General features: G+C 38.7%; 1 protein-coding gene across 1 annotated transcript in view; it reads right to left on the bottom strand.

Annotated features, from left to right (window-relative positions):
• MLIP (muscular LMNA interacting protein) overlaps positions 1–27,725 on the bottom strand; it is a 98,484-nt gene that overhangs the window by 20,978 nt on the left and 49,781 nt on the right. The window contains exons 4-11 of the mRNA XM_064412210.1: positions 26,048–27,676; positions 20,581–20,652; positions 11,709–11,774; positions 11,543–11,626; positions 11,388–11,447; positions 9,641–9,685; positions 7,110–7,154; positions 1,172–1,297 (exon numbers count right to left, since the gene is read on the bottom strand). Coding sequence (XP_064268280.1) covers positions 1,172–1,297; positions 7,110–7,154; positions 9,641–9,685; positions 11,388–11,447; positions 11,543–11,626; positions 11,709–11,774; positions 20,581–20,652; positions 26,048–27,676 — 2,127 coding nt within the window. The remainder of the gene's footprint in view (positions 1–1,171; positions 1,298–7,109; positions 7,155–9,640; positions 9,686–11,387; positions 11,448–11,542; positions 11,627–11,708; positions 11,775–20,580; positions 20,653–26,047; positions 27,677–27,725) is intronic.

Here is a 27,725-nt window from a genome sequence, read left to right as displayed (position 1 = left end):
AAAGTCAAACTGTAAATCACTATTTCTATTCATTTTTTCTTCTATTTTATATAATCTCTACATTCTATGGAAACCTTCTGATGCCATCAATATGTGTTGCTGGAACCCAGTCCTACCACAATTATTTTCCTCTGTACTGCTGCAGTACACTTGAGGAGTTCTTGGATTTTTCTACATCAAATCAGAGCTATGGAGAGAAATGGAAAGAGCTAAAATTAAATTCTTAATTAAATTCTGTTTTAAAAGGAATAAGAGAGGGCTGCCTTTGCAAAAATGTCTAATGTGAGTAGAGAAGCACAGGAGTAAGAGAAATTCAATTAGTAAGGTATTTTATTCACATTGTGTCTGACAAGAGGACTATTGTCTTCATTTTACTTCCCTCCAGATAGAAGATTTGGAACATATTGGATAGGTTAATAACAAACTCTTACAGGGACATTCAGATTATGTATAATATTAAAGTTTTTTTTCCCAATAATGCACACAAACACAAATACATCAGGAAAGGCTGTCACAGCCATTTATCTGGACTTTCTCTGAAATAATGCCTCATACAGGTCAGCACAGTCCAAGATGTGTTTTTGCAAAGTGATCCTACGGCTTCGTGCACAGAGCTGTGGGAGGAGACAGCATCTTTGCTGCCCCACCATCACAGGTGGTACAGCTGTACCCTCACTCAGTCTGTGGAGGGACATGGATATGGACCTGGGGAAGCTGTGCACTGGAAGTGAAACAGAAACACACTGGGGCTCCTCTGCAGTCTGCCTTGGAGAGGAAGCTGTGAGCCTTGCCCAGTCCTTGCTGTCATTTCTCTTCAGGGAGGATTCAGGTCTGGACCCCAGATGAAGCACTTTCTAGTAGATATGGTCTAGACATCTGTTTGACAGGGAAGCACAGGATTTCAACCCCCTTTTTTACAATGTTTCTTACAGACATCATGAAAAGGTCCTCTTCTCAACTTACAGGTTTTTACATCACCAAAAAAATGGCCCTGTAGAAAGCCCACCTGTCTATCTTAGCTTTCCTTTAGGAGCCAGGTGCCCCTTGGGGAATCATCTCACTTTGCAAAAAAAAAAAGAAGTGACCGGGACAAAACAAGGATCTGTTTATTCCTTCATCTTTAGGGAAATTAGCTGAGGCTACAAAATCCTTCAGAGTGAGAGCTACTCACCTGCTCAATATTTTGATCACTGATTTCTTCAAGGTACTTTTTAAAAGGATTGGGTTGATAAGTCTCCTCCTTTTGCTGTGCACTCTTTCCTTTCACCAGCACAGGACGAATGACACCAGGTTTTGTCTTGACCCATAGCACACCCAGGAGAAAAGAGATGGAAGAAGAATCACATAAAATACCTTACCATTTACAGAATATTTATTAGACAAGTCAATTCTGGTGGGGTTGTACTGACTATATTTTAATAAATTTTCTTAATGAAATTAATGAAATGGTGTTTCACCACCAAAATTATTTGGGTGTCCTGCTGCCTGGACTACTTCTAATACAAATAGTGGGCAAAAGTCCCAAGAGCTGCTTTTAGGAACAGAATTTCATCACTGGCATGTGTTTATTACTGACAAAAATTTGCTACAGAGCTGTCAGACCATGGTTTGTGGGTTTTGCTGGCTGTTTTTTTTTCTGGCTGTTCAGCTGCAGCTTGATAAGTTCAAGTCACAATTTATGCACAGCCACACATCTGCTTTCACACTGGGCTCCTCAAAACAGTAACTGTGAAGGAAGGAAGGACAACCTGTGATGCTGTTAACTTACACCCAGGCAGAAGCATGTTATGAAAAGTCTTGCTGGGGAATAATAGCAGTATGATTGCGTGCTGGATTTTATAGAGTCACTGAATCACACAGGATGGAAAAGACCCTTACAATCATTGAGTCCACCCATAAACCTAATACTGCCAAGTTCAAAACTAAACCATGTACCTGAGCACGCCATCTATACATCTTTTAAATACCTGCAGAATATTATGTCCAATGAGTGGAAATTTTAAGACAATACCAAAAGTGGAGTACCAATACTATTGATTTCAGGTACTGTAAATGATACACATATAGAATAGAATTTTTTTGATTGGAAAAGATCTGTAAGATAACAGAGTCCCACTACATCACTAAGAGCCACATCTACGCATCTTTTAAATTATTCCAGGAATGGTGATTCAACCATTTCCCTGTGCAGCCTGAAGAAATTTTTCTTGATGTTCAGTATAAACCTTCCCTGACATGACTTGAGACCATTTCCTCATGTCTTATCACTACCTTGCAACAGTCTCCTTTTGGGCACTTGTAGACAGTGGTAAGGTCTCCCCAGACCTTCCTTTTCTCCGGGCTAAACACCCGCAGCTCCCTCAGCTGCTCCTCACAGGACTTGTGCTCCAGACCCTTCACCAGCTCCACTGCCCTTCCCTGGACTCATCCAGCCCCTCAATGTCTCTCTCACAGTGAGGGGCCCAGAACTGGACCCAGCACTGGAGGTGTGACTGAGGCCACACCTCCAGTGCTGAGAACAGGGGGACAATCCCTGCCCTGGTCCTGCTGGCCACTCTATTGCTGATACAGGCCAGGATGCCACTGGCCTTCCTGCCCACCTGGGCTCACTGCTGGCTCATGATCAGCTGCTGCTGCCCAGCACCCCCAGGTCCTTTCCCACTGGGCCCCATTGCAGCCACTCTGCCCCAGTCTGGAGCTCTGCATGGGGTTGGTGTGGCCCAAGGGCAGGACCCAGCACTCGGCCTTGTTGAACCTCATACAATTGGCCTCAGCCCATCTACCCAGCCTGTCCAGATCCCTCTGCACAGAACCCTCCTACCCAGAAGAGCAACACCCAACTTGCAAACTGGCTGAGGGTGTATTAAATCCTCTCATACAGATCATCAATAAAGATACTAAGCAGAACAGGCTTCAATACTGAGCCTTGGGGAGCTCCCTTTGTGACAGGCCACCAGCCAGATTTAACTCCATTCAGCACCACTGTCTGAGCCTGGCCATCCAGCCAGTTCTTCTCTCCAGCTCCCTCTGAGGTTCCCCTGGCTCAGGAAGCTGCTCTGTGCACCCCACTGGAGCAATCCACTGCCAATCATGCCAGCACTAGAGACACTCACCTTGGTGACAGAGTGACAGCATCTTTAAGAGTTCAGTTGGAAAAGTACAATTTTAGAGGATCTGATCAACATGGATATGTGATACTCATCATTTCAGACAAATTGGATTATTTCAGCAAGAAAAAATTCCTTCATTGTCAACCAGTCAACCAAAAAATTTGACTATTACCTTCTCAATTTAGGATATCTGTGATTTTTTTTTTTTAATTCTTACTGTAAAATCTGACAAGATGGATTGTGGCATAAACTCTAAATAGAGGCTAAAGGATAATTTTAAAATAGACATGTTCAGTGAGCCGAAAAAAAAAAAGGAAGAAAAAGTACACTTTCTCACTGGAATTTTTAAAGTAGTCAAGTCTTCCAAGATCTGTGATTGTATTTAAACTTTTAAATGAGTCAGTTGTATTCTCTTCTGTTATGACTAACCCACAGAAAATAAGTGGTCTCTGTCACAACTGATGTAGGTAACAACAGGACTGCTGCTGAGCTCCTTCTGTGGTTGCAGCACAGAGGGGCAGCATGCCCAGCTGGGACTGAGAAATAAGTGCTGTCACAGCTCCCCATCCTCAGTATCCAGCTGGGTATAAAAATGCAGAGAAGAAACTTGATTCACTATTAGATTTATTTATAAAATAAATATGTATACTCAATAACACCCTGCTGCCTATTTATAAGAGTAATACACTTCATCAGTCACTCTGGAAAAAGAGAAGTTTACTATGAAAGTAAGCTTAGAATGATGCAGCTGAGATTGCTGGACATAGTGTGTAAACTGAGTCATGGATCACCTTGAAACGAGATCTGCAGGCATCCAGCAAGGACAGGGCAAGCAGGATGTCCATCGGAGGGGAGGGTGCAGAGGGTATTTTGTGCTCTGCTTCTGCCCTGGGAAAGGACACAGCACAGCCCAGGGTCTGAGGTGAAGGCAGCAGAGGCAGGCAGGAGCACAACACTCCCAGGGAGGGCAAGGCCCAGGGGGCAAAATACCTTCCCTTAGATTTGTGTTTTCTACTCTCCCTCCTCTCCACAGACTGGGGCCTTTTCATTTGTCTCATCAAGTAAGAAAAAATATTCAACTGAAAGCAAAAAATCAGGCATGCAGTGATACTAATTTTTTTAAGAGTAGTAACTGTCAAGATGGATCAAAAACGTTTTCATTACAAAGATCAACTTTTTCAAGGATACAGTGCTTATTTAATGAATTTCTAGTCCACATTTCATGACTTTGTAGGATTCACCAAAATATACTTATTTTTCTATCAATATCTCTGAAAAGCATCCGTAAAATGTCTGGATTTCAACATAAAGGTAAATATAAATTTAAAAAGAAAGGAACGGTTGTTTTCAAGTCATTATTATGCAGACAAAGGACATGTGGTCTTCTGGTGCTCCTCCACACCATGTAACCATGCAATCAAAAGCCCATTGTGGTACCTGAAATCACCAAGGATAAGCTATTCTCCTTTTGTAAGAAACCTCTTCCAAAAGCATGCTGTAGAAATGCTTTTAAGGAAGCATTTTCTAAACAACATCATGTACTCAAATGCTGACTGAGTCATATGTTTATGTCTGACTCTGCTAACAGAGTGACAGATATCAGCCAGCAACCAGAATTCTAAACACTTTATTAGCACCCTGACAAGCTACATAAAATCTTTGATCCAAAACTAAGAACTTGAACTCTTTCTTTGATGACAAATGTCACAGCTGACAAGCTGAGAAACAATCTAAAACTATGTTTTGCCAAGGAAACAGTTGGTCTTCCTACAACATCATTAAAAAATGGCGAAGGCTGTTTTGGTAGCACTGGGCTGCCATCGTATGTGTACAGAACTTCCAGCAAATTACACAGGGCCAAAGCAAAAGTTCCAGAGCTGACCCATAATCAGTGATACTGACCCAGTGCCAGAGCATTCTCTGGCATGGGTTTGGCCCAGGTCAGCAAGTGCACAATTAGAAATAAGCTACAGGCTGGGCTGGGATGCCTCTCTAAGGGCAGCATGGACAGGACCACCCTCCCTCAGGAACAGAAGGTGTTTTGCATGAAAATGAGCCTTGCATAATACCTGTCCGAAAAGTCAGCAGACTGAATGTTGGCAGAGGTAAGGACACGTTCACCTCTAACTTTCTCCCCTGTTATTATGACCCTGGTTGCCCCTGAGATCTTGCTGAAACCGTGGGTCAGGTCCCAGTTGCAACCCCATTCCATCAGTGAGAGAACGAGGGAGATGTATTTGAAACAGAAAGAGGGCAGGCTTAGATTAGGTATTAGGAATAAATTATTTACTGTGAGAGTGGTGAGGCACTGGAACAGACTGCCCAGAGAAGTTGTGGATGCCCCAGCCCTCTTCAGGTTGGATGGAGCTCTGAGCAATGTGGTCTAGTCAAAGGTGTTCCTGTCCACAGCACCAGGGTTGGAACAAGTCACAAACAGAGTTCCTGAGAAATCTGCTTGGAAATATGGGCTTTGAATTATGGATGCAGATCAGACAGAAAAGATTTTCTGGTAAGGTGACAAAGTTTGCTGGTAGTACTAATCAGTGGACTAAAAATATTGGTGCGAAGAGTTACAGAGAGATCCTAAAATATTGAGTAAATGAATAATAAAAGGCAGATGAAACATAACTGAATTCAGCATTGACACGTTTCACAGCAAAAACTAAACTACTTCCCAAATTTGCTCATGCTTATGCACCAATGAGCTAATTAGCTGAGAAACCAGCTCTCACTACTCAGGAAATATATCTTGACTTTATTGTGTATAATTTGTGCAAACATTGGCTTGCTGCTCAATACAAGTAGGGAGAACTAAATAAAGTCCTATAAATTGTTAAGAAAGGAACAGAAATAGCAATAAAGGATCTTATCACATCCTCATGTAAATAGAAAGTTCTGTATTCAGAACTATACAAGAGCAGTTTATGGTTTTAGTCCCCCAATCTCAAAAACAAATATCTGAAAAAGATATAGAAAAGGGCAAGAAGCATCATCAGTGCTATGGGATGAAAAGTCCATGCTTTTCAAAGAGTGACCAAGCAATTTTTAATTTTCTACATGAAACAGACATGACGGGTAGTGCTAGGTCTAGATATTATTGCAATATCTAAAAAAAAATTGATGTTATTTAGAAAGCAAAGAAAGAAATATTATTTGCTATTTCAATACAAGGACTGAGGTCAAGTCATAGGTTTAAAACAAAGGACTAAAGTACTATTTTGCACTATGCATAATTTAAAATTAAAGTCTATTGCTAGAGAATGTTATAAAGATCAAAATATAAAAAAATCAAAAAGTAACTGGAAAAATCATGAAAGAAGAATTAGTCAAACATTGCTAGGAGAAGAAATTGGTTCAGGAAGTCCCTAAATTCCATTAGTTGAAATACAAGGGAAAAATGTCTCTTCCACGTCTCCTTGTTCCCCTAAGCATCCATTAGTTATCACTATCGCTTGGGCAGGCTCCATGATTTCTCTTCTGACTCTTTAGAAATTTTGGCTCCAACAAGATGAAATTGTGATCAGAGCTAAAATGAACATCTGATATATAATCTCCCTTTCTTACTTGATCTTACCCTGGCTTTTCACTCATTGAAGCAGCTTTGACATAGAACAGAGTAGAAGTAAGAAGGAAATAGATGCTAGAATCTTTTTGCACTTACACAAAATTGTAGAAGTGGAAAATTAAAAGTCCAAGAACCAGCAGCTGACTCTACCGCTGTCATGCACCTCAAGATTCAGCATGACTCTGTAATTTGGCATTTGGCCCATGGGTTTACAAGTAGTATCAGGATTTATAACTACTTGAAACACGTGTATATTCAGCACAGAAAAAGAAAAAAAAAACCCAAAAAACAATACAGCTCTGTAGAAGCAATGCAGCTTTGTAAAAAGATATTGACTGGAGTTTTTTTCAAAGGACTAAGAAAGCAAATAATTAATACAATTTTGTGCTTGTGCAAATTTGAAAAACAGTGTATCACAGCTGTGCTCTACATACCAGCTGACTCTCAGTTACTGTAGGCACTGATTTGTAAAGGTTGGCCTGCAAAAAAGATGAATATATACAATATTACATGCAATATCTTTGTGATTATAATGATGACAGAAAAAAATTCAGGTACAGCACTAGGCTTAACTTATCTACAGAAGGTTTTCCCACTGACAAAGTGGTATGAAAGAATATTCTCATTTCCAGTTTATTTCTATATATAGTCAAATGCCTGTTAAGATTTTAGGAATTCTTTTTTCCAAGTGCAACAAAATTTCTGTTTTTCATCTTCATTTAATCCTGAAATTTAAATCTTATTTTTCTGAGCCTGCCATTGGCTGTTAATTTGCAGCATCAGTGTTATTAACATTATGAATAGTACTGGGTTGAGTACCTTCTTAACCTTTCCTTATTTTATAGTAGGAGAACCAGAACAATCCTGCTTAAGCATACATGTCAGTAATATGGACATTCATTTTTCCAGTTAATCATGAGAAATTCCTATCTAGAGAATCATTGTATTATTATTAAAAATCAGCAGTATCATCCCTAAAGCCAGCAGAGATGCATTATTATTAAATGGTGAATAGAATAATATCAAACACCATACAGTTTTAAATGCTATTAACTTACAACTGTAGTACTTAGTTGTCAGCTGGTACAAACTGAATTTAGTTTTCATACTTTTTATACACTCACTTGCTGTTTGTACAATCATTTACATCCTTAAAAGGTTCTGAAGTTCATGAGAATATAAAAGGTAGATGAGGCCAAGGCAAATCTATGACATTTTAATTGTCAAATGACAGGTTATTTCAACATATTTTTATAATCTACTACTCTGTATAACCTATTGAAGCAATTAGAAATATTACCATGTATAAATATATATACCTTTACATGTGGTGGTTATAAATAATATTTTAGCATTACTTATAAAAAAAATTAAGCCACTCTTAACCAAAAATGCCTTCAAAGCAACATTTTGACAAGCATCTCAGTATTAGATATTATAGATAAAAAAAGAAGATAACTCTATGGAAAACCATTTCTGTGTGTCCTTTCTCCAGTGGCCAGAGGACAAACCACTGCCTGGATTATTAACTGGGGCAGAAATAGCCTTTTTATATTCTACTAAGGAAGCAGAGTTAGAGAGAAGGAGAGAGCTGTGATGCAGCTATGCTATTAGAGACGCCTGATATGCCCCTCAGGAGACTCTGCAGAGTACAGCAATGGCAGAGCACAGGAGAGCCTGGACCCATCAAGTTCAGGCACCACAGCCCAGACTGGGGGCCCCAGTCTGTCTCCTGACACACAAAAAATTCAGCACACCTGTACACCTTATAGCAAGAATTGGCCTTCCAATAAACCTATGGGTAATTCCCAAACATATTTTTAAATATTTATTTATTCCATTCATCTAGAAAGTTCTGGTGGAAACAGAAACAAAAAGTGTATGTAAGGGTGATTTTCCATGCCATCCCTAGGCTTCCCTAAGCTGGATGCCTGAAATTATGGTATATGTCCATATTTCAGTTTTGAGAGCTGGAGATTTGCACTGGAGTATTATTAAATACACTCTGTTTTCAAAGACTACGTCTGAAGCACACTCTTTTATTTCATTAAAAAGCTTTCCTCTAATATTCTTCCTAATTAGTATGAGCCAGCACAATCTGTCAAGCAAAAATCACAGTGTGCAATAAAATATGCATACTGCCACATTCAGGAAGCAAAATTGAATTGATCAGTCAAGCATTGTGCTGGCATAAAACTGGGAGACTTCTGCTGCTTTGCCAGCACTGCTTTGATTTGAGATTCAATAGAAATGCTGAATGACGAATAGGAAGCTGAGATTTCTCTCCACATGACTAAATGAGTTGCAAGTGAAATGTGGAACCTGCAGTAACTGTGTATGCTAGAGAGAATTAATATGTTAATTGGGCTTAATGTTTCAATAATTGAACAAATGACTCAATATAGATATTTTCAACATATGTTGGAATGTGTGTGTATGTGACAAAACAGCTACAATTCATCTAAACTGTGGGTTTTCAGCCAACTTTTCTTTCCAAATCTGTATCTTGGAAAGAAAAGTTTGGATCAATCCCAGATTCTGAAGGGTAAGTAAGAACTACAGGATTTCTACCAAAGCAAGTGCCCTACAGTGCAGGCTGAGTCCAAAGAAATGCACCCTTCAGTACCCATAACAAACAGTCTGTTTACCAAACAGCTGAACCCTTGCCACAGGCTTGAAGGAAACAAAACAAAGTGCGTGAGGAAGTTAATTTTGACATCATATTTACACAGGTAAAATTATCAACAGACACAGCAGTGAAGAGACTCCAGCTGGGGTGGATTTACTACAGTGAGAAGACACCTCAAGTCTCAAATGCCAGCACTGTAATATATGTGCTTGTCTATGCTAGTCAACATCTGATATCACAAGCAGATACTTGCTCAGGCTCAGCCAGGATTGTTCAGGAGCAGACAGAGTAAGCATTTTTACATGCAAAACATAGAGCAATTGTAAAAGTACTTACATATCTGGTTTCACGCCCAGCTGCTCTCTGCAGTGTTGCTGACATCTTGTAAAAAAACAAATAGATATATAATCAATATATTGAGTTATTCTGAACAGTAACTCCAAGAGATTTACAACCTTCTGAGAATTTATTAATTTCACAAATTCAGGAAAACTTCAGTTTTCCAGAAATATTCACACCATACATGAGGCTAAGGCATATTTAAGCTTTGCATGTATGTTTATTGTAGAAAACACTACTTAATTTTTACTGCTCAAAACCATTGATCCTGCTATATTGAGGATGATATTTAATATGAGAACTCTCATAACAAAATGCTTATTATTAGATAGACATAAGTATCATTGCCCCATGAAATTGAAGTTATATTTGCTCACAAAATAAAAAATATTACATCTCCATGCTTTCATTTGCAAGAATTTGCTTTAATTTGACTAATCCATAAAAATTCTAAGGCATTTACTTATCAGCTCTTTTTTTCTTCCATGTCTATGACCTTCTTTTACCCTCTGTTAAGCACTTTTTGACCTCATTCTGAGATCCTCAACACTTTTAGCTTGGTCCCTATGCTGCATCCTGTTAAGCTCAGCTTTTGCCTCCCTGTATTTGATTTCATGACTGCTAAAAGATGCCTTCCATTCTCAATTGCCCAAGGAAGTGGTTTTTGGATACTCTAATTCAGCTTGGTAGCATTATTTTAACCACTCCAGATTCTTCAGGCATTGGAAAACATACTCAACTACACTGTCTGCCCATCCTTCTCCTGCTATCACATTTCTGTCTTTCAGCCTCTTGGAGTCCACCACTGCGTGCTGATTGACAGAAGTACTTTCAAAAACAGAAATTAAATTTAGATTGTATATTCAATATAGCCACTGAGAAATGCTGGACCCGCGCCCTTTTCTTGCGTGGTGGACTAGACATTCAGCAGGATATTTTGAATGGATTAACTTTTTGATGTGTTCATCTGCAAGAAATTCCTTTCCTGCCATTTTTAGTTGCATTTCTGCCATTTTCACTTTCCTATAGCTGTGATGAGTAACTTTAATTCACCTGGAGCAAACTGAATGCAAAACTGAATCCCTTGGTTAGCCACCCTGAACCCAGAAGGCACATCAGTATAACTTAATGGAACCAGAAGTTTAGAAATAGAAAATTAACCCTGCCTCTTACTACCTATTTCTTAGCTATCAAGGAGAAAGTCGTATTGCAGACATCCTCCTTCTGGGAGTGGTGAGACTTAAATTTAAATCAGAACATCGGAACAAGTCCAACTATTAATTTAATACTCCCATTATTATAAAATAAATAATGAACTTGAAAAAAACCCTAAGTTCTGAAAGATGATTTCAGCCACCAAAGCTAGAAATATTGGTTGCTTTGTAGTAAGCACACATGGGTGGGATGAAGTCTGGGAGAAGGCCAGAGACCCTGCCATATGGCAGGAAAGGTATGAGAGATTTTTAGCTTCTGAAGTCTTAATACACTCTTTCTCTTTCATATATATCTCCTTCTGACTTCAGGAAAGCATCTTGCAGCAAAGACTGCACCGACTCCAGGGCTACATTTCTGTCTTTCCATGCTTTTTTAACCACCAAACACTTTTGATTTTGCATTTCTCAGCTGTAGCTCTGAGTTGCCATTGGTTTTACTCTCGCAGCAGTCCCTACTGCCTACTGATTTTGCCTGCCTTTATAATTACTTGAAAAGAGCCCTTGCTGTGGATGTGGGCTTATTCACTTACCTTGCCAACATCTGACTCTGTGCTCATCTGCAGAAAACTTGGAGAAGACTCACACCGACGCTGGAAAAATATTTTCAACAGAGAATGGACATGTTAATGACAGAAGACAAAAGGAAAGGAAGAGAATAAGTCCATTCCACATAGTGATGGGTTACCATAGTCAAGGGGTCCTGCAGGACTTGATCAATGACAGCACACAACTCTTCCGTTTGTTGTCTGAGCTGGGCAGGGGAGCACATCTGAAACGGGAGGATGGATCACTCAGTTAAACTTTGCTTTTTGATTTCAAATATAGATCTGAAAGATAAATAACATCACTACCTCTGAATGAGTGTCCAAAGCAGGGCCTTCAGTCACACTAGCAGGCTTGGTCGGCTCTTCTAATGCCTGCAATTCAAGAGGTACTGGTGTGATACACAGTTGAAAATTTTGAAAACCGAGCAAACATACACTTTTTCCAATAGCTCTTTCCAAAGGTGGCACTTTCTCTTTCACCATGGAAAGATGGAAAAGAAAGAAATTACAGGCCTAGTGATGTTCTTTAAGTTACCAAAACCTGATTCAGAATGCAGGTATGGGTTTACAGAGAAGAAAGTATTCAAGCAGGATGAATCATCTCCACTTTTAGAAAATCAGAAACTACCAATTCCTATTGTCTTCTCCTTCAACAATGCCACCTCCTTCACAGTACATGTGACATGGTGAGTGTGCATCATGTGCCTCAGAGGTGTTGGGGGCTGCCTGCTGTGTGCTAACAGACAGCCACCACCTATGAGCAGGTGGACAAGGCAGGGACCCAAACACACAGGAGACCCTTTTTTCCTTTAGTAGATGTTTTCTGTGAAAAGTGTCTCCTGTTTAAAGACGATGGTGGTTTCACCTTGCAACAAAAATAGTGCTTACCATTCTTGGGTTTTAGCCTGAAATCAGAAATGCATGGAGCAAAATATATTCCATACTCTATTTGTACTCTCACACTAAGCACATATGCAATCTCTCCAAAACAAAACACAACCTTCTTGTGTTTGGCTATACCGCTCACTTTCCTATACCAGTACTTGGAGCAGCCTTGAAAACAGTGGAAATCACTTTGCCAATCCCTTCACTTTATAAGGGTCCTTAAAAGCCAAAATCCACTGCTCAGTTCCCTTTTCATCTTCATCCAGCATCTATGAAGAACATTCTCCCTGCCATCACCTATTTTTGCTTTGAAGTGATTTTCAAATAGACACCGTGCTGAGACCAAAAATTACTCTGGAAGCCTGCTATGTGTCTGCTGAAGCTGGACTACAGGGAAGGGAACTGCAGGGTTTGTGGAGGTTTTTTTTTTTTTTTTTTGTTTAACACATTATGTATTTGTAAGGTTTCATTTTGTTAATTTTTTTTAAGTATAAGAGGTAAAAAGAGCATTCCAGTAAAGCCCTTCTTCATGCATGTGAGATTCTGCATGAACGGACTGGTCCCACTGAGGTGGGTATGAGGCTGCCAAATACAGGATATGTATGTGGACCTGTGATGGAAATGTCAGAATCTTTAAAAAATAAAAAAAGAAAATAAGCATACTTATGTCTGAGTTCTACTTTGCTGACTACATTTGATTTCTTTCCTTGTCCAGCTACCGGCAGCACACATCTCTGAACACCTAAGCAAAAAGTAAATGACAATTTACTTTAAATATTATTATAATACCACCCACAAATGATCTTGCACAAAAGCACATTTATGGAACACCATGTCTTCCACTGAAATTAAAAGTGGCTGCTTTCCAAACATTTCTTCCTTTCTCTCTCTCTTGACAAATGACAAATGTGTTGGCCTTAGAGTAGTTGTAGTTCAAAAGGTGAAAAGTAAAAGAAAGAAAAATTCACTTTGATATACAGAAATTAATGTAATCCTATCCCAAGACAGACCATGAAAAGATAAATAGCCTTTCTAATCTCTGAAGTCTCATCATTGTCACCCAGTTAGTTTCAAAAAGACAGACAGTCTTTTTGAAGAGGAGGATTCAGCCAAAGAGAGCTCAGCACTGCACTCAAATACAGTTCCCCTGGTTCAATAAGCAGTAAAATTAAGTAGAAGAGTCATTTCAGTACCCATTAGGGTCAGGATTGACAAAACATGATGTAGAGGGATGATGAGTTTGAATGTGAGTTAGGAAAAAGGAAAACTTTTAATCAGTCGTGGATTTGGAATGGGGAATTGTCTAAGCTTCTCAAAACCCCTAAGAAACCAGGAGGATAATAAACATAATAAAGGGATTGCTAAGAAAAAAACTACAGTTTCTGTTTCATATTCACTTCACCAGAATAGTGGGTGAACAAAATCAAGGGTAAGAAACAACTACCCTGAAGATTTGGGGGAATCTTTCCAGGGAATTACAGCTACATCCAGAAGTCTCTGTTCAGAACCAAGACTGGCTAATTTAAGCATCTATTCATTTCAGAAGATGAGTTCCCAAATATCTTTCTGTTTTGAAGCCTTCAGTGACTAAGGAATCCAGGTGAGCACAGCACCAAGGTCTGTGCTCTCCACAGTCCCTCTGAGATACAGCCATCATGCAGGAGCCACACTAGAAAAAGTTGCAGTGCTCTCCCTTACTGTGCTTTTGGGAAAAGAAAATTTTAATCTTCAAACCAATTAATCTAATTTCATTCACTCTTTCACCTCTTTAATTCTTCTTTTTTTCTTTCCTCTTTTTCCTATTTTTTATTTTTTCTTATTTGAACAGCTGAATTTTCCAAAGAAAGAGTACAAACAAGAAACTATACTCTCTACAACTATCCATACAAAGATAAATCTACACCTCTACAAAGATAAATAGTTCTGTTTAATCTGTTGTTAGCCTTTCAAAACACATCTCATTTTTTTTCCCAGCATGCCTTCTTTCACATTTCCACATAGAAAAAATAAAGAGATAAAAATGTACAACCACATTTTCAAAATTACTGGTGTCATCATGCAAAAATGTTATGATTAATTTCTATCTACATACTGCTGATTAGCACTATCAACAGTACTCAAGATTCACTTCCTATGCTGATGGTCTAACAATATTAGAAGTGGAACATTCTTATTTAGACATTCAAATTTTTGATTATATGTGAAACAACAGTGGTACCACAATTTAAAAGAACATCATAATTTAGATAATGAAAATGTAAAGCAATTTATATGAAATAACCAGTTGCTGAACCACTTTTTTTTTTCCTTGAAAAGGGCAATTTTGGGGATGTGATGCATTTGTGCCATTGACATCACTGATGACTACAACCCTTCCCTCCTCTTTCTTCCTTTTTGAGTGCTAAAACTGTATCAGAGCTGGAAGGATACTGGTCAATGATCCAAACACAATCCCCAATATTTCATTAGAAGACTGAAAAGTCCAGGCAACATATAGGAAATGCAGAATATAATTTCATCCACCAATGGACAACATTAATAGAAAGAGAAAAAAAAAAGAATTTTGTGATCTGACATAACTTTCTTCTTACTGTGATGCTGTTGATTCAGGGACGGAAAGAAGACTCCAGTCATCAAAAGGCAAAATACAATTTTTTATTAGGAAGAAGTTGTGACTTTTATACTCTGACTAGCTAAGCTGATACCTGATTGGTCTCAAAGTGAAAACCTCCTACACTGTTGGTGAACTATGAATAGCACACTCTGGAGAACCATATCTATAAACAATAGTTACAGAAAGAGAGATAATAATTGTTTGAATTCTTTCCTCTACGTTTCCTATAGCTTCTACACAGCTTCCCAGGATTTTCCTGGGAGAACCATGTCTCTCTCTGTTCAGAGGATATGTAATTACTACATTGTTGTATTCTGAAAACCCTGAACTGAGCATATTTTCCCCATCTTTATCTTTTCCTAAGCCCTAGCACATGTAAAAAAATCCCACTGTACAATGGAACTTCACATTCCTTTACCAGATACCATTATTTACTTTATATATTATACTGAAAATTTTACTGAAATTATACCTAATATTTTCTGTCCAATAAAATAACTAATATTGAAAACTGCAAGGCCCATGAAAAATGAGTGAGCTCAAAGGCTGCTCCTACATTGACATATTTGATTATTATCCCAGACAAACCAGGTATTTTATTTAGTCCTACAACTGCCCTATTTCCTTTCTCTCTTACCACGAGGTATTTGTCTCTAGCCTTGAGAAACATTTTGATGTGAACACATAATCTGGATGCAAGAAATTCACCTAGTAAGTGCACACCACAAGTATTTGGAGAAAATCTATTTTTATCAAGATATTCTCAACAGAATCTTGTCAGAAATGCTTTGCAGGTCCAGAAAGTTCTGACATTCCTCATAAGAGCCAATTGTCCAACAGTCAGGTCAATCATCTGAGAGTGAGAAAAATTTTCTTCCAGGTTCCTGCTGTATGATTTCCAGGAGCAGCCTGTATCTGCCTCTGCCGTGATCAGTTCCTATAGCAATGGATTTTTGATAATACAATAACTAAGAGTTTCCTAAAGGCAAGAATTAAAGATGAGTCTTCAATGTAGCTGAATGCTGCCACACTTCCTCTGTTGCATTTCTTCCTTTTCTTTAAAAAAATTAAAAATAATTAAAAATAAAAGAAAAAAACAACCAACATACCCTCTTTTTTCCCTTCTGCATGCAGAGGAAAATACCTTTTTCTATTTTTTCCTTCCACAAGGAGAGTATGCTGCACTGCCTTTAGTCTGTTTTTGCAGGTGATGGAATGAAATTACCAGATCTTTGAAACTTTCCAAGAAGTGTAACAAACTCTGGAAAGACTGTTTTATTTTTTTCTACATTTATTTAGAACTTAAATTATTGCTGTCTGCTGTAAACAGTTGATAAATGCAATCCAAATGAGACAACACTTGCATCCCTTCCATCCACAGCCAATCATACCTAGTGGTTTTCAGAACACTGGGTAAGTGTGGGATAAGCCTCAGCCATGAAACAGGTTTGTTTCCAAACAATTCCATCATCCTGGGTGGATGTGCCACACTTCATCCTCAGTTCAGGCTGAGGGAAGTCTGAGCAGAATATTTGCAGCACCAAGTCTGCATGCCCATGTTTCCTTTGCACCAAAATGATGCTCAGACAAGGGAAATTCACACCAATCAGTATGCAGAGGGGTTGTGTAGCTGGACAAATACAGCAAACCCATGCATTCACCTGCACAGAGCTTGCTGTAGACCAAAGTCAACTGAACTGTTAAGAGAATACTTTTTTGGTTTGTAAATCAATCCAAAGCCTACAACAGTTTTTTAGTTACATATCAAATTCTACATAATCCTGAAGATGAAGTTGTACTTGTTTTAAGAGACTATTTTCAAGGCCCTTGAAAGAAGGAAAGAAGGAGTTCATAGGCTGCTCCTACATTAGCACATTTGGTTATTATTACAGACAAACAAGGCCCATTATCACTCTACAACTGCACAAATTATTGCCTTTCTTTCTTAACACAAAGTATTTAAAGTTGTGAATTTTGCTATAGCGCCTGGAAATAAACTCTTTATCTATCCATTTTGACTGAAAGGCATTGTAGTTGACACTTGACAAATACAACCTCTAAATAACAGACACATTACTTTTTTAAATAATACCCAATTCAGAAGGGAATTTTGAATTAGACTGTGACCACATCCATGTAATTGTAGAACTTACCCAGAAGTGAGTGTCTGTAGAAATGTGACTCACTATCTCAGTGTTAATAAGGCCAGAAGGAATGACAGTGCTCACCTAGTATGACATCTTTAAACCACAGGACTATCTGGAATATGAGAAGCCAGAAAACTGTCCCAACCTCATTTTTCAATTTTTGTGATAAAAAGCCTATTTCAGTCTCCAGCAATTTTTTCTAATGGTTAATTAATTCTTTCTGTCAATTTTTTGCCTTATGCCTATATTAAACTTGTTCAGCTTCCTCATTTGGCCGGTGGATCCTATCATCTGCTGGGCTGAATAGTTCAGTATCACAGTCTGTGGTCCTGACTCAAAGCTCTGGATTTGTGTGGCTGTGATGGCACTGCTGAGTGACCCTGGGTATCACCAACTCATTATCAGCATTTCTGCCATCCCTGCTCAGGCACTGTGGAGCTGTGCCCGTGGTGGTGAGGACATTGTCCTGACCTCCTTGCTGTCAACTCAGCTCTCTGCAAAGCAACCCCCTCTTGCTGCTCCCTGACAGAGCCTGACCATGCTGAGGGTAAGTCCCTTAAAAACTAGTCTTGCTCTTCTGGCTGTGAAGGAAGTTACAGCCCAATCTTCCAAGAGATAGCCTGGATAGTGCTTTTTCTGAGCAGAGAACAGAAATTATGTGAGAAATATCAGGTCTATACAAACTCAAACAGCTGGGAAGATTTTGGGGAGATTTGCCAGTGGGGAGATTTGATGAGGCTAAGCCACTTCTGGGTTTCTCAAAGTATACACATATATGGCCAATCAGCCTTTTCTTCTCTACTAATGGGCACAGACTCGAACAACACTCTTTGAGTAAGAGTACTGGAGGATAAGAAGAACATGTTCTAGAAAACACATTAAGGCTAATGGCTTCAAAATGACAGGCTAATGGTTTCATAAGCAGAAGTTGAAAAATGCCAGTTTAAATTGAAGCATCTACACAAATGTGAAAGAAACTTGAGAAAGAAAGTTAGACACCAACAGAAAATTTAGAGGCAGTCAAATCATTGCACCTTACATGCCACATGACTGTCATGGAACCCAATTAATACTGCAGAATTGTTACTAAGATCACCCACAACACAATTCTTACTAATTTTATTTCTCATGACCACTTAAATTAAGTAATATAATTACTCACACAGTGGAAAAAGGTTGACTTCTGACAACGTGCATTTCTAATTTAATCACATAGCAAAACACTATTTTTAGCACCTTAGGCTAAAAAATATATCTAAAATTATGTTGTTTTACTAATCATATAATAATTATTTGAATATTGATAAAACACTGTTTATGCAATTTACAATCTTACTATCCTAAATCTCACTCTTTTTAATGCTGTGTATAAAACGCTTTGCACAAAATGGGAACAACATAAGTACTCTCACTGAGATAGAATGTATCATAAGTTCCCTACCCAACACTTTTGAGGAGAATATTTGAAAATTAAGGCTTGGTACAATGGGGCCTGAGTGTGCCATGTGACCACTTCATGCTTTCTCACAGGAGCCATACTCTAAACTCTTATCAGCTGACACAACAGGACCAGTTTAGGAGCACTACAATTAGCTGCTGCTGCAGATCAATAGGAGATTGTTATCCATGACTCCCAAGGTGGGAGAAAGCAAGTTCTCAGGCAATGCTGAAACACACACTTACAAAGTTACTAAGTCAAGAGTCTCTCCTGAAGGCAAATCCTATAAGAGAGAATTGATTTCTTATTAGCACTACATGACTGCTTTCACTACTGAAGGATACACCAAGGCTACAATTTTCAGTAAATCCATGGATGACTAAAAATCTATCTCAACACAGATATTTTTTGAGTCTTTACTTTTTCCACAGGTCCTGGCATTTGATTGCAAAAATCAGTTCTATGTATTGGGATAAGTAACATGCAGGTTGTGAGTCAATGCCCAAGACAGCACCAGCAAGACCATCAAAAAGAAATCCATTTTCTTATGAAAAAGTGCAATCAGACAGCTGACATAAGCCCACTAGTTCACATCAGGAGTGTGATCTTAGAGTGAGTACCCTGCTCAGGGCCACCTACCTGGCTTGGGTTGCAGGGTGGTGCAGTCTGAGTGCACAAACAGTGCCTTTCAGGTGAAGTCAACCATGAAGTGGTACTTCAGGAGTCCACCAAATTCTTCCACCCGCCAACAGGCTTTCTGCTCAAACAAAACCCTCCCAAAATACATTCTGTAGGGGTGTACAATCTCCTGCATCAGCTATTTTCCTTTACAGAGTCGTTGCTATTGCACCACATTGCAAGCTAAAGCAAACATAACCTTCATTAGTGCATTCAAGATTTAAGTAAGGGAAGGATCAGGTTTTATGCAATAGATTAAGAAAATTATTCAAGATTAAACTAACATTGGAAAAGAAAGGAATGTGTCTTTTTTCTGAAAAATAATCTGATTTATAGAACTTAACTGATAATTACTTGATCACAATCAGTAACATTTCAAGGAAAAAAATTATCATCTTCAAATTTTATACACAGTTAAGTTCACCCTAATCAATAATTTCAGGCTTTGTAAACTACTAGTGAAATCAACTGAGCTGTATACTTATAGAAATACTTAGATGTGTAGTCAGGAATGTTTAAAGAAATTAATCAGAGGCTAAATTCTTCAACTAGGTCCTGAACAGAAAGCTTTTTCCGATAAAGCTACAAACTGAATGTCAGCATGATTAAGCATGTCTTTAAGCATGCAAGACACTTAGCTCATTGATCATCAGAGAAAATTTTTGTTAAACAGAGCAAAAATAATTTGGGAAAAATATTTTAAAAATAAATGTCCATGGGTATTTTGAACCCTTAATGCAAAGCTTAAATTTCAATTGGCTTTCCAAGTTAAATTGTCTGAATAAGACTATACAGCCCTGCCTTTGCTGACTTTGGTAGTAAATCAATGCACAGAAGTCTGGGGTTTGAATCTATCATTTTCTGTCCTACAGAAAATGATTGTCACCACAAACTACAAACTGGGAATGGCCCACTGGATAGCTCTCACAGTGTTCAGGAAGAATGGAAGTTAACAGTGGTCAGAACAATGGCCAGGATGGTTCTTAGTTTTACAAGACAGTAGGTCAAAATATCATATTTTTCATTGTTAAATTTATGGGTATAAGCACAGCTGTCATTCAATAATCATTAACTGACCAAGATCTACTGATTGTCATGTCCCAGAACAGCAGTGATTCAGACACTTCCCAATAACAAAACAGATTTTGAGATGTTGTGATAAACGGCAATTCCTTTAGGACACTGAGATTTTTTCCTTTTTTATAGTAAATTGATTTTCAGAAATTCAGATTAGTGGCACTTTGATCCTCAGTGAAAGTGGTTGACCTGTAAAATGGCTGGAATTATAATCCTGACTAGTTAGTTCCCAGAATTCACATTCTGCAGTATCCCCAACAGAAATGTCAGAATTTGTACACAAAGTTGAATGGTCTCAAATACACAATGCAGTGCCCATGCCTTTGAGCAAACACTAACCTTCTGTTCCATAAGCAATGTGTTTGTAGGGATTGCTGCAAATGCCTTGTAGCTTGTCTTGATCTTGTACTGCTAAAAGGGTAAACCAGAGAGCAGGCAGAGAAGTAAAATAGGGTAGAAGAGAGAGAGGGGGAAGAGAAGGGAAAGGTACGACAGAATGAAAGACAATTACAATCATCTTGCAGACATGTTGCAACAAAACAATGCTTAGGTATTTCCTAGAAAAACTATTTCTTTTAAAAAATCTAGTGTTTCTCTTAAGGCTTTAAAGCCCAGCAATGTACATGTTTTGTTCTTTGTAATGAAGTAGGACAAAGAAAATTCCCTCTACCATAGAGCTTCCAAAGTAAGTTTAACCACTTCCTGCTGACTACCACCATTAAATTAATATCAGGGGAGGCTGTAAGTTGTCTTCCAAATTTTCTTGTGAATTGATATGAAAATGCACAGCTACTTCTATCTGTCAGTACATCCACCACCACAACTGTTGCTGAGTGGTGTGATCCTGAACCATGAAATCAGAGAGATTTCTGTGATTGGCTCTCATGAGACTGATTATGATCCTTAAATGCTGAATTGCTCGTTTGAGTAGATAGATCATTTAAATCTTCATGCAGCTTTTCATTTCCTGAATAAATAACTCTACCACCCAAACAAAATAAGTATAGGAACTTTCACACTCTAACAAAATGAACAGAACTGGCAATGTAAACGATATGAAATGTATGGGCTTGGGTATGAAAATTCTAAGACAAACCTTACAATTTATTATTTTCAAATAATTTATATTTTAGACTATATTTGTTTGCCCAATTATTTTTAAATTTTTTGTAATCATATTTTTTTACATTTTCTTTGCAAATATAGAGGCTGAATTCAGTAACTTTTAGAAGATTGATGAGACTCCTCTATACTTATAGGAGTTCAAGAGGTACTATTTTTAATCACATAACTGCTAGAACTTTTACTATTACTATTATTAGTAATAATAATATGCTACAATGCTACATTGTTCCCTTTTAGGCAACAATCTGACAAGTCATAAATTCACACAAAAACAGACCTTTAAGTTGGTAACTGATTATTTCTGTGACAGTCAGCCAGAAATAAGGTTATTTGTTAATCAGGTCAGGTTTTCTAATGTACCATTACCTGCAACAGTAAATACTGGTGATTATGAGATAACAGTCTGAAACAGCATGTTGTACTTTGGGTCATTCTCTTGTTTACTTTTCATTTCCTTTGTATCTACTAAAGGGCTTGATGACAGCAGAGTGGGCAAAATTTTAAATCAGATAAGAAATTTATCCACACACCTGCACCTGTCTTGAAATAGTGTAGGGCACAACCTTTTAATTCTTTCTATACATAATATTGTTTGCTTTTGGCTTCACTCAGTCAGAAACCGGAGAATGAGTCATTTGAGAAGTCAGTAATCACAGCAATCATAATGAATGAACAGCTTGACAAAGCAGATGAATACAAATGCTGGAACTGAACTTTTTCCTATTTTTCGGTGGGAGGGGCTTTAGAGCATGGGATAGTAATCCATATGAGATTTAATGATTCTAACTTGTATTTCTATCATTCAGTTTCTTCAGTCAACACTTATGCTTTTCATAATCATAGGTATTTCTACAGAATTAATCTAATCCCAAAGTAGGCAAACGGAAAGGTAAAACAAAATCATCTTCTAAATACACCATATTCTCTCCACTAGCTGTAATAGAATCACCTAAATTGTGCTTGGATATGTAACTTTCAAATGTCAAAAGTCATGTGTGGTCAATCCTGTCCTTTGAACACTTAGCAACACTGCATAACTCTATAGACATATTTATGCATATGCAAAAACTATATGTAAAACTTTAGTTATGCATAACTAAACTTATGTTTAGTTATTTTAAAATAAAATAAAATACTGATCACTGAGATGGAAGACCGAATTCCAAATATTAAAATAGGCATATTCACAAAATGTATTCTTGTTTGATTATAATTGAAATCCAACTAAAATTGTATCATTGAACATGTGAAATACAATGTCTTTACTAGTTCCTAGGCTAGTGAAGGCATATAATGAAATGTGCATCATAGATGAAAAGAGAACTATGATCACTTTGAGGTTAGTTGTGCTATTATTTTAACTAAACAAAGACATAACAGACTGTTAAAATGTAAAACTTTCTATACTGCTTTCACATGCTTTATGACTTCCATATACTGTAGAATCTGTGAGCAATGTGCTATTTTTGCAGGTCTTGATGAGTGGAAAGTCTTTGATTTGGTTTCTTACCTATATGAATATCTTTCTTTACCCATTATTTCATGGTTTTTAAAATTATTTTTTCCATACCTAATTACATTTAATAATCTGCTTCATAGGAATCTAGCAGTAATTTTAAGCAGTTATGGACAGTTAGGTATGCTGGCCTGCACCACAGTACAGCCAAAAGCAAACCAATTCCAACATCAGAGCTTGGGCAAATGCCAGTCTGGGGAGTTTGGGGGAAAATTTCCTAGCTTTTTTGTTCAAATTATCACCTAGGGCACCCACGGGTGCCCTGCAAAATCTGCTAGATATGTGCTACAAAGGCTTAAAATCAGTGCTGCCAATCTTGGTAGCTTAGAGCTCCTCATGAATATTCTTTCCTGCTTTATGGTAGGTTTTGCAGCTGTGCTGAGCTCTATGTTGCTAAAGTCAGTCTGTTCCCCAACTATTCTGGGTAGATCTATACGCATTCCTGAGCCACATTCAAATAAGAAAAATCAAGGACTAGAGAAGGATGATACCCCAGGAAACCACTACAAAGTTTTTTCAAAATAGAAAGCTAGAAGTTTTTATTCTAACAACTATTCCTGCAGAATTTATCTGTCCCTACTCTGTTTCACTGTCCATTTTGCTATATTAGGTCCATGAGGACATTATCAAAGTATCTACAAAGTCTAGGGAGAGGGCTTTTATTTCCTATGGTCACCCAAAGCCAATGCTTCACACTGATCTGTGAATTTATGTTTATATTCACTTTGCAAAACAATCCCATTTTTAAATCATTAACAAATATAAACCAAGGGAAAGCACACGCTTATACATACATATACAAACAGTTAAACAAATTAATAGGTTATCCTTTGATTTGCATTATTTGGTGCATGTCCAAATAATAGATGTTGGTTTAATGTGTGTCTTAATGTTGCTGCAATGACTGTTGAAGAAACATTAAGGTGGAAAAATTACACATGCCAAACTTTACACACCAAAGGCAAGCACTTCTAGATGCTGTCTTTTTCCCTTGATGTTCACTTAACGCTTTCATACATTAGAAGATTTTGTCATGCATCAACAGTTGTCAGATAAAGCAATCTGCTTTTTGTCTAGTTATAAAGCTGAGCTGATTAGTACTAAAGAGACCTAAATGCTGCTTAGGATATTAAAGTTTTCTTTCCTCAAAACTTTTCTTTTTTTCTCTGGAAATATACTGAGATTTGAGGCTGGAATACCATTGGACAGCCTGCTATCATTAACACATCAGCAAAGTTCATTGAGCTATACTGCAATCTAGGGATGGAAATAAGTGAGCAGAAGGGGGGTTGAATGGACATTATTATTAACAGCAGATGAAATCTCTGACTCACATTTTAAAGCCATGAGAAACCTTTCTTGCACTGAACACCCAGCTGCATTAGATTTCGATATTTTAGGTCTTCCACCTCTCCAGCTGAGTCAACTTTGTCTACATGATTAAAAATTAGACCAGACTAATGGTCCAAGTCTGTTATACTGGTGGACACTCTCCAGTCTCCATGGGCAGTTTCAAAATTTCCACCATATTGCATGATAATGCAGAATTAGTAGGAAAATGGACAGTAGGAAGGACAGAAGTATAACAACCTCTGCAAATATAAACCCAGCAATAGCTCTGTGTCACAAGCAGAGAATTTCCTTACTGCCAGAGACCTCACAGTGCTCAATGCACTAGCTAGCAGGAAGAGCAACTGTTTTGCAATCTGCAGGCTCGGTCATGTGTTACAGTTTGGTCTCAGGGGCTTTTTTCTTGGAATTTCTACAATTTCATATCTCTTTGTGTTTCATTAACTAATACTGACAGGGTGTAACAACTCTGTACAGCTTTGCTTGGCACAATGGTTCCTCTTGGCTCATTTGGATTTTAAAAGAACCGTTCATGACAATTGCTACTTTGTGCTGATTTTAAACTCTCATTTCCAATTAACATTTTTTAAGTCACCCCTGCCATGACCAAACTGTTAGGAGTACATCTGACACAACTTGATCTGGCAGACCAGGCTGTAATTTTGTGCTGTGAGGAAATAAATCAATAAACTATGATAGACTTTGTGTGATGGACAGAGCTCAGATATGAGTTGGAGGAAGGGAACACAGCACAAGGAAAGCATAGAGTGCAAAGATAAGATAAAAGAGGTTGGAAAGCCTCCTGCAGCTCTGGTGCCTTCTGCAACAAACTCTTCCTTTTTGCATAGCAGCTCCTCTTGTTTTCACCTATCTGCTGCATGTTTTTGGATACCCTTTCCTTCCCTTCTCTTTCTTGAGATACACCTTTAAATCCACAGTGTGGCTGGTTCCCAAGCCCTCCTGCAGCAATTGCCATCGTTGCTCATTCTCACTCGGCAGTGGCTCTACTGCCTCTGCTGGATGACAAACAGCAGGAGCATGGCTGATCTGCCAGGTGTGAGACTTCGGTATTTGCAGTCGTTTGGGCTGTAGGAAGCTTGGCTTTGCCTTCCCCCTCATCCTCTGTCTAGCACAACAAAATCAGAGGAGTACAAAAGGAAGGGAAGGAGCAGGGGACTGTCCTCATCTTCCCTTGCTGGCCCTTGGCCACAACGTCTTTGCTCAGGCTGAGCTCATTATTGCCTCTGGGCTAGTCCCAGGGTGGCTGGGGTGAGGAAAGCCTCCAGGGAAGTGAGGACAGGCAGGCTGGGGTGCTTGGCAATCACTTTTCAGGGGAACAGCAAGCTCACATCAATTAGATTAAACTGCTTCTTGCTCAGCCCTGCACCTCAGATCACCACAATTCTATTACTTTCCCTGGGAACACATAAGGATTTATTTTAGAATGGGGTGAATAAAACATGCTTCATGGTTGATTTTTGATACAGCAGGATTTTAGGTGAGCTTCACAAATATGTATACTAAATGTACATCAGAGCCACTGCAAACAAATCCGTCTTTAGTAATAAATCAGGAATAAAATATCTTCTTTTTTATGCTAAAGGATTCCTACATCTCTTCCATAATACAGAACACAATGCTAGCAATTGGAAGCATAGAATTTCATTTTCACTATCTTCACTATTGATACAAAACCTGTTCCTTTTCATATTTTTTCTACATCCCATTTATTTTACTAGTATTCTGCAACATGGATGTGATTTTTTTCCTAGAAGGACAAACAAATATTATAAAATAAGCATGCACCAAGAGTACCTTGGATTTGATGTTTTCATGGTCATGAGGCAGGGAAAAAGACTGTGGTGAAGTCGGCCCTCTGGGTCTTGATGGCAGTGTGCCTGGTGACTTGTCTGAGATGGGAGAGCTGCACTTTAACACTGATGAGGTGCCAGAATGCTCAGGTCTCGGAGAGGAGGAGTTAGATCTAAAATCTGCTTGCACCAATGAAGAATTCAATTGTAGCAGATGGGAATTAATATCACCAGTTTGTGGAACCAGTGGGGTAGAGTGAGGCAGTGGGAGAGACCACTGCTTTGAGATTCTAGAATGGGTAGGAGAGGAGGCACTGATCTCCTGAACAGATGTTTGGGATGAATCTGATCTAGATCTAGGAGGTGAGTGCAAAAAACTTGGGGAAGGAGATGAGAGTTTTTCTGTGGGAGGAGACAGCACACCACTAGGACTGGTAGAAGGAAGCAAAGGATATGACCGGCAAGTGAAGATGGGTGAGTAAGTGTGCACCCTCTGAGACTTCTGAGGTGCCCAGGACCTGGAAGCAGAATGGCCCAGCCCTTCTGGAGAAGGAGAGGTGGAGTATGCAAAGGAAGAGGGAGCCGGGGCACAAGGAGGATGCAGTGAAGACTGCAAATCTGGAGAGGCAACTGATCTTCTGTAGGAGGAGAGAGGGGATGACAAAGAATCTCGGCAGTCTGGAGAAAGTGATTGAAGGGGAGGGTGCTTTTTAGGAGAAAAGGACCTCACCTGAGGGGTGGGATGAGTCTTGGAAGGTAAAGGCAGATGCTGAGCCCATCCTGAAAGCCAATAATCCTCTTTTCTGGGGGAATCTGGCCTTATAGGTGGGCTTGAAAGAGATTTCTTGGGGGTTGGGGGGGTTGTTTTGAACTTTTGATCTATTGCAAGTGTTGAGGAACTAAGGGAGCTAGGGGAAAATGTGGGACAAGAAGCAGGAGAAAGCGGTCTCCGCTGAGAGGAGCCTGATCTCAGAATAGCAGTTAAAAGAGTCAGTCTGGTTGGCAGAGGGGATTTGACCCCTGACTTGGCTGAATTTCCTCTGGATAATGTTTGTGTGCAAGGCTCATTTATACTGCATATGGTTGAAGAGGACCCATAAAGAGAGGGTGGAGACAAAGCTTTAGGGCTAGGAGATAATGAATGTGTTATTATATGTACAGGGAGAGGAGACAGAGCATTCAGTTTTTTGGAAGAACTGGAGGATATAGAATGAGCTAAAGATCCTTGAATTTCAGTTGAACATGGAGGATTGGAGGAAAGATTTGGACTCCTTGCCGGAACGGAGGATGTGATGAAGCCTCCCATTTTGCAAACACAGTCAGGGTTATAGAGACTTGGTGTTTGTAGGTTATCAGACAACCGAGGAGTGGAGTACCAACTTTTTGATGCAGAAGAGGATATTCTAGACATTGAGGGAGGTGAACTATGGGAAGCAGACTGAAAGTAGAGAGATGAATCTTGCTTAGAAAACCTGGTTGCTGACTGCCAGTTGTTACAGGAATCTTCCAGCGAAGAGGCTTGATTCATGTTAACCATGGCACCGCACGCTACTTTCTGATTAATTGGAGACATTAAGTGGACAGCAGGTGGTTTAGAGGAAAGATGATCAGAGGTGGAAAGAGTAGAGATTAACTGGAGAGAAAAAAAAAAAAAAAAACAAAACAGAATTGTTAAAATAGGT

The sequence above is a fragment of the Passer domesticus genome, chromosome 3, assembly GCF_036417665.1.
Source record: "Passer domesticus isolate bPasDom1 chromosome 3, bPasDom1.hap1, whole genome shotgun sequence".
NCBI lineage: Eukaryota > Metazoa > Chordata > Aves > Passeriformes > Passeridae > Passer > Passer domesticus.
Note: the sequence above shows the minus strand (reverse complement) of the source record. Positions and strands in the feature narration are given on the sequence as shown.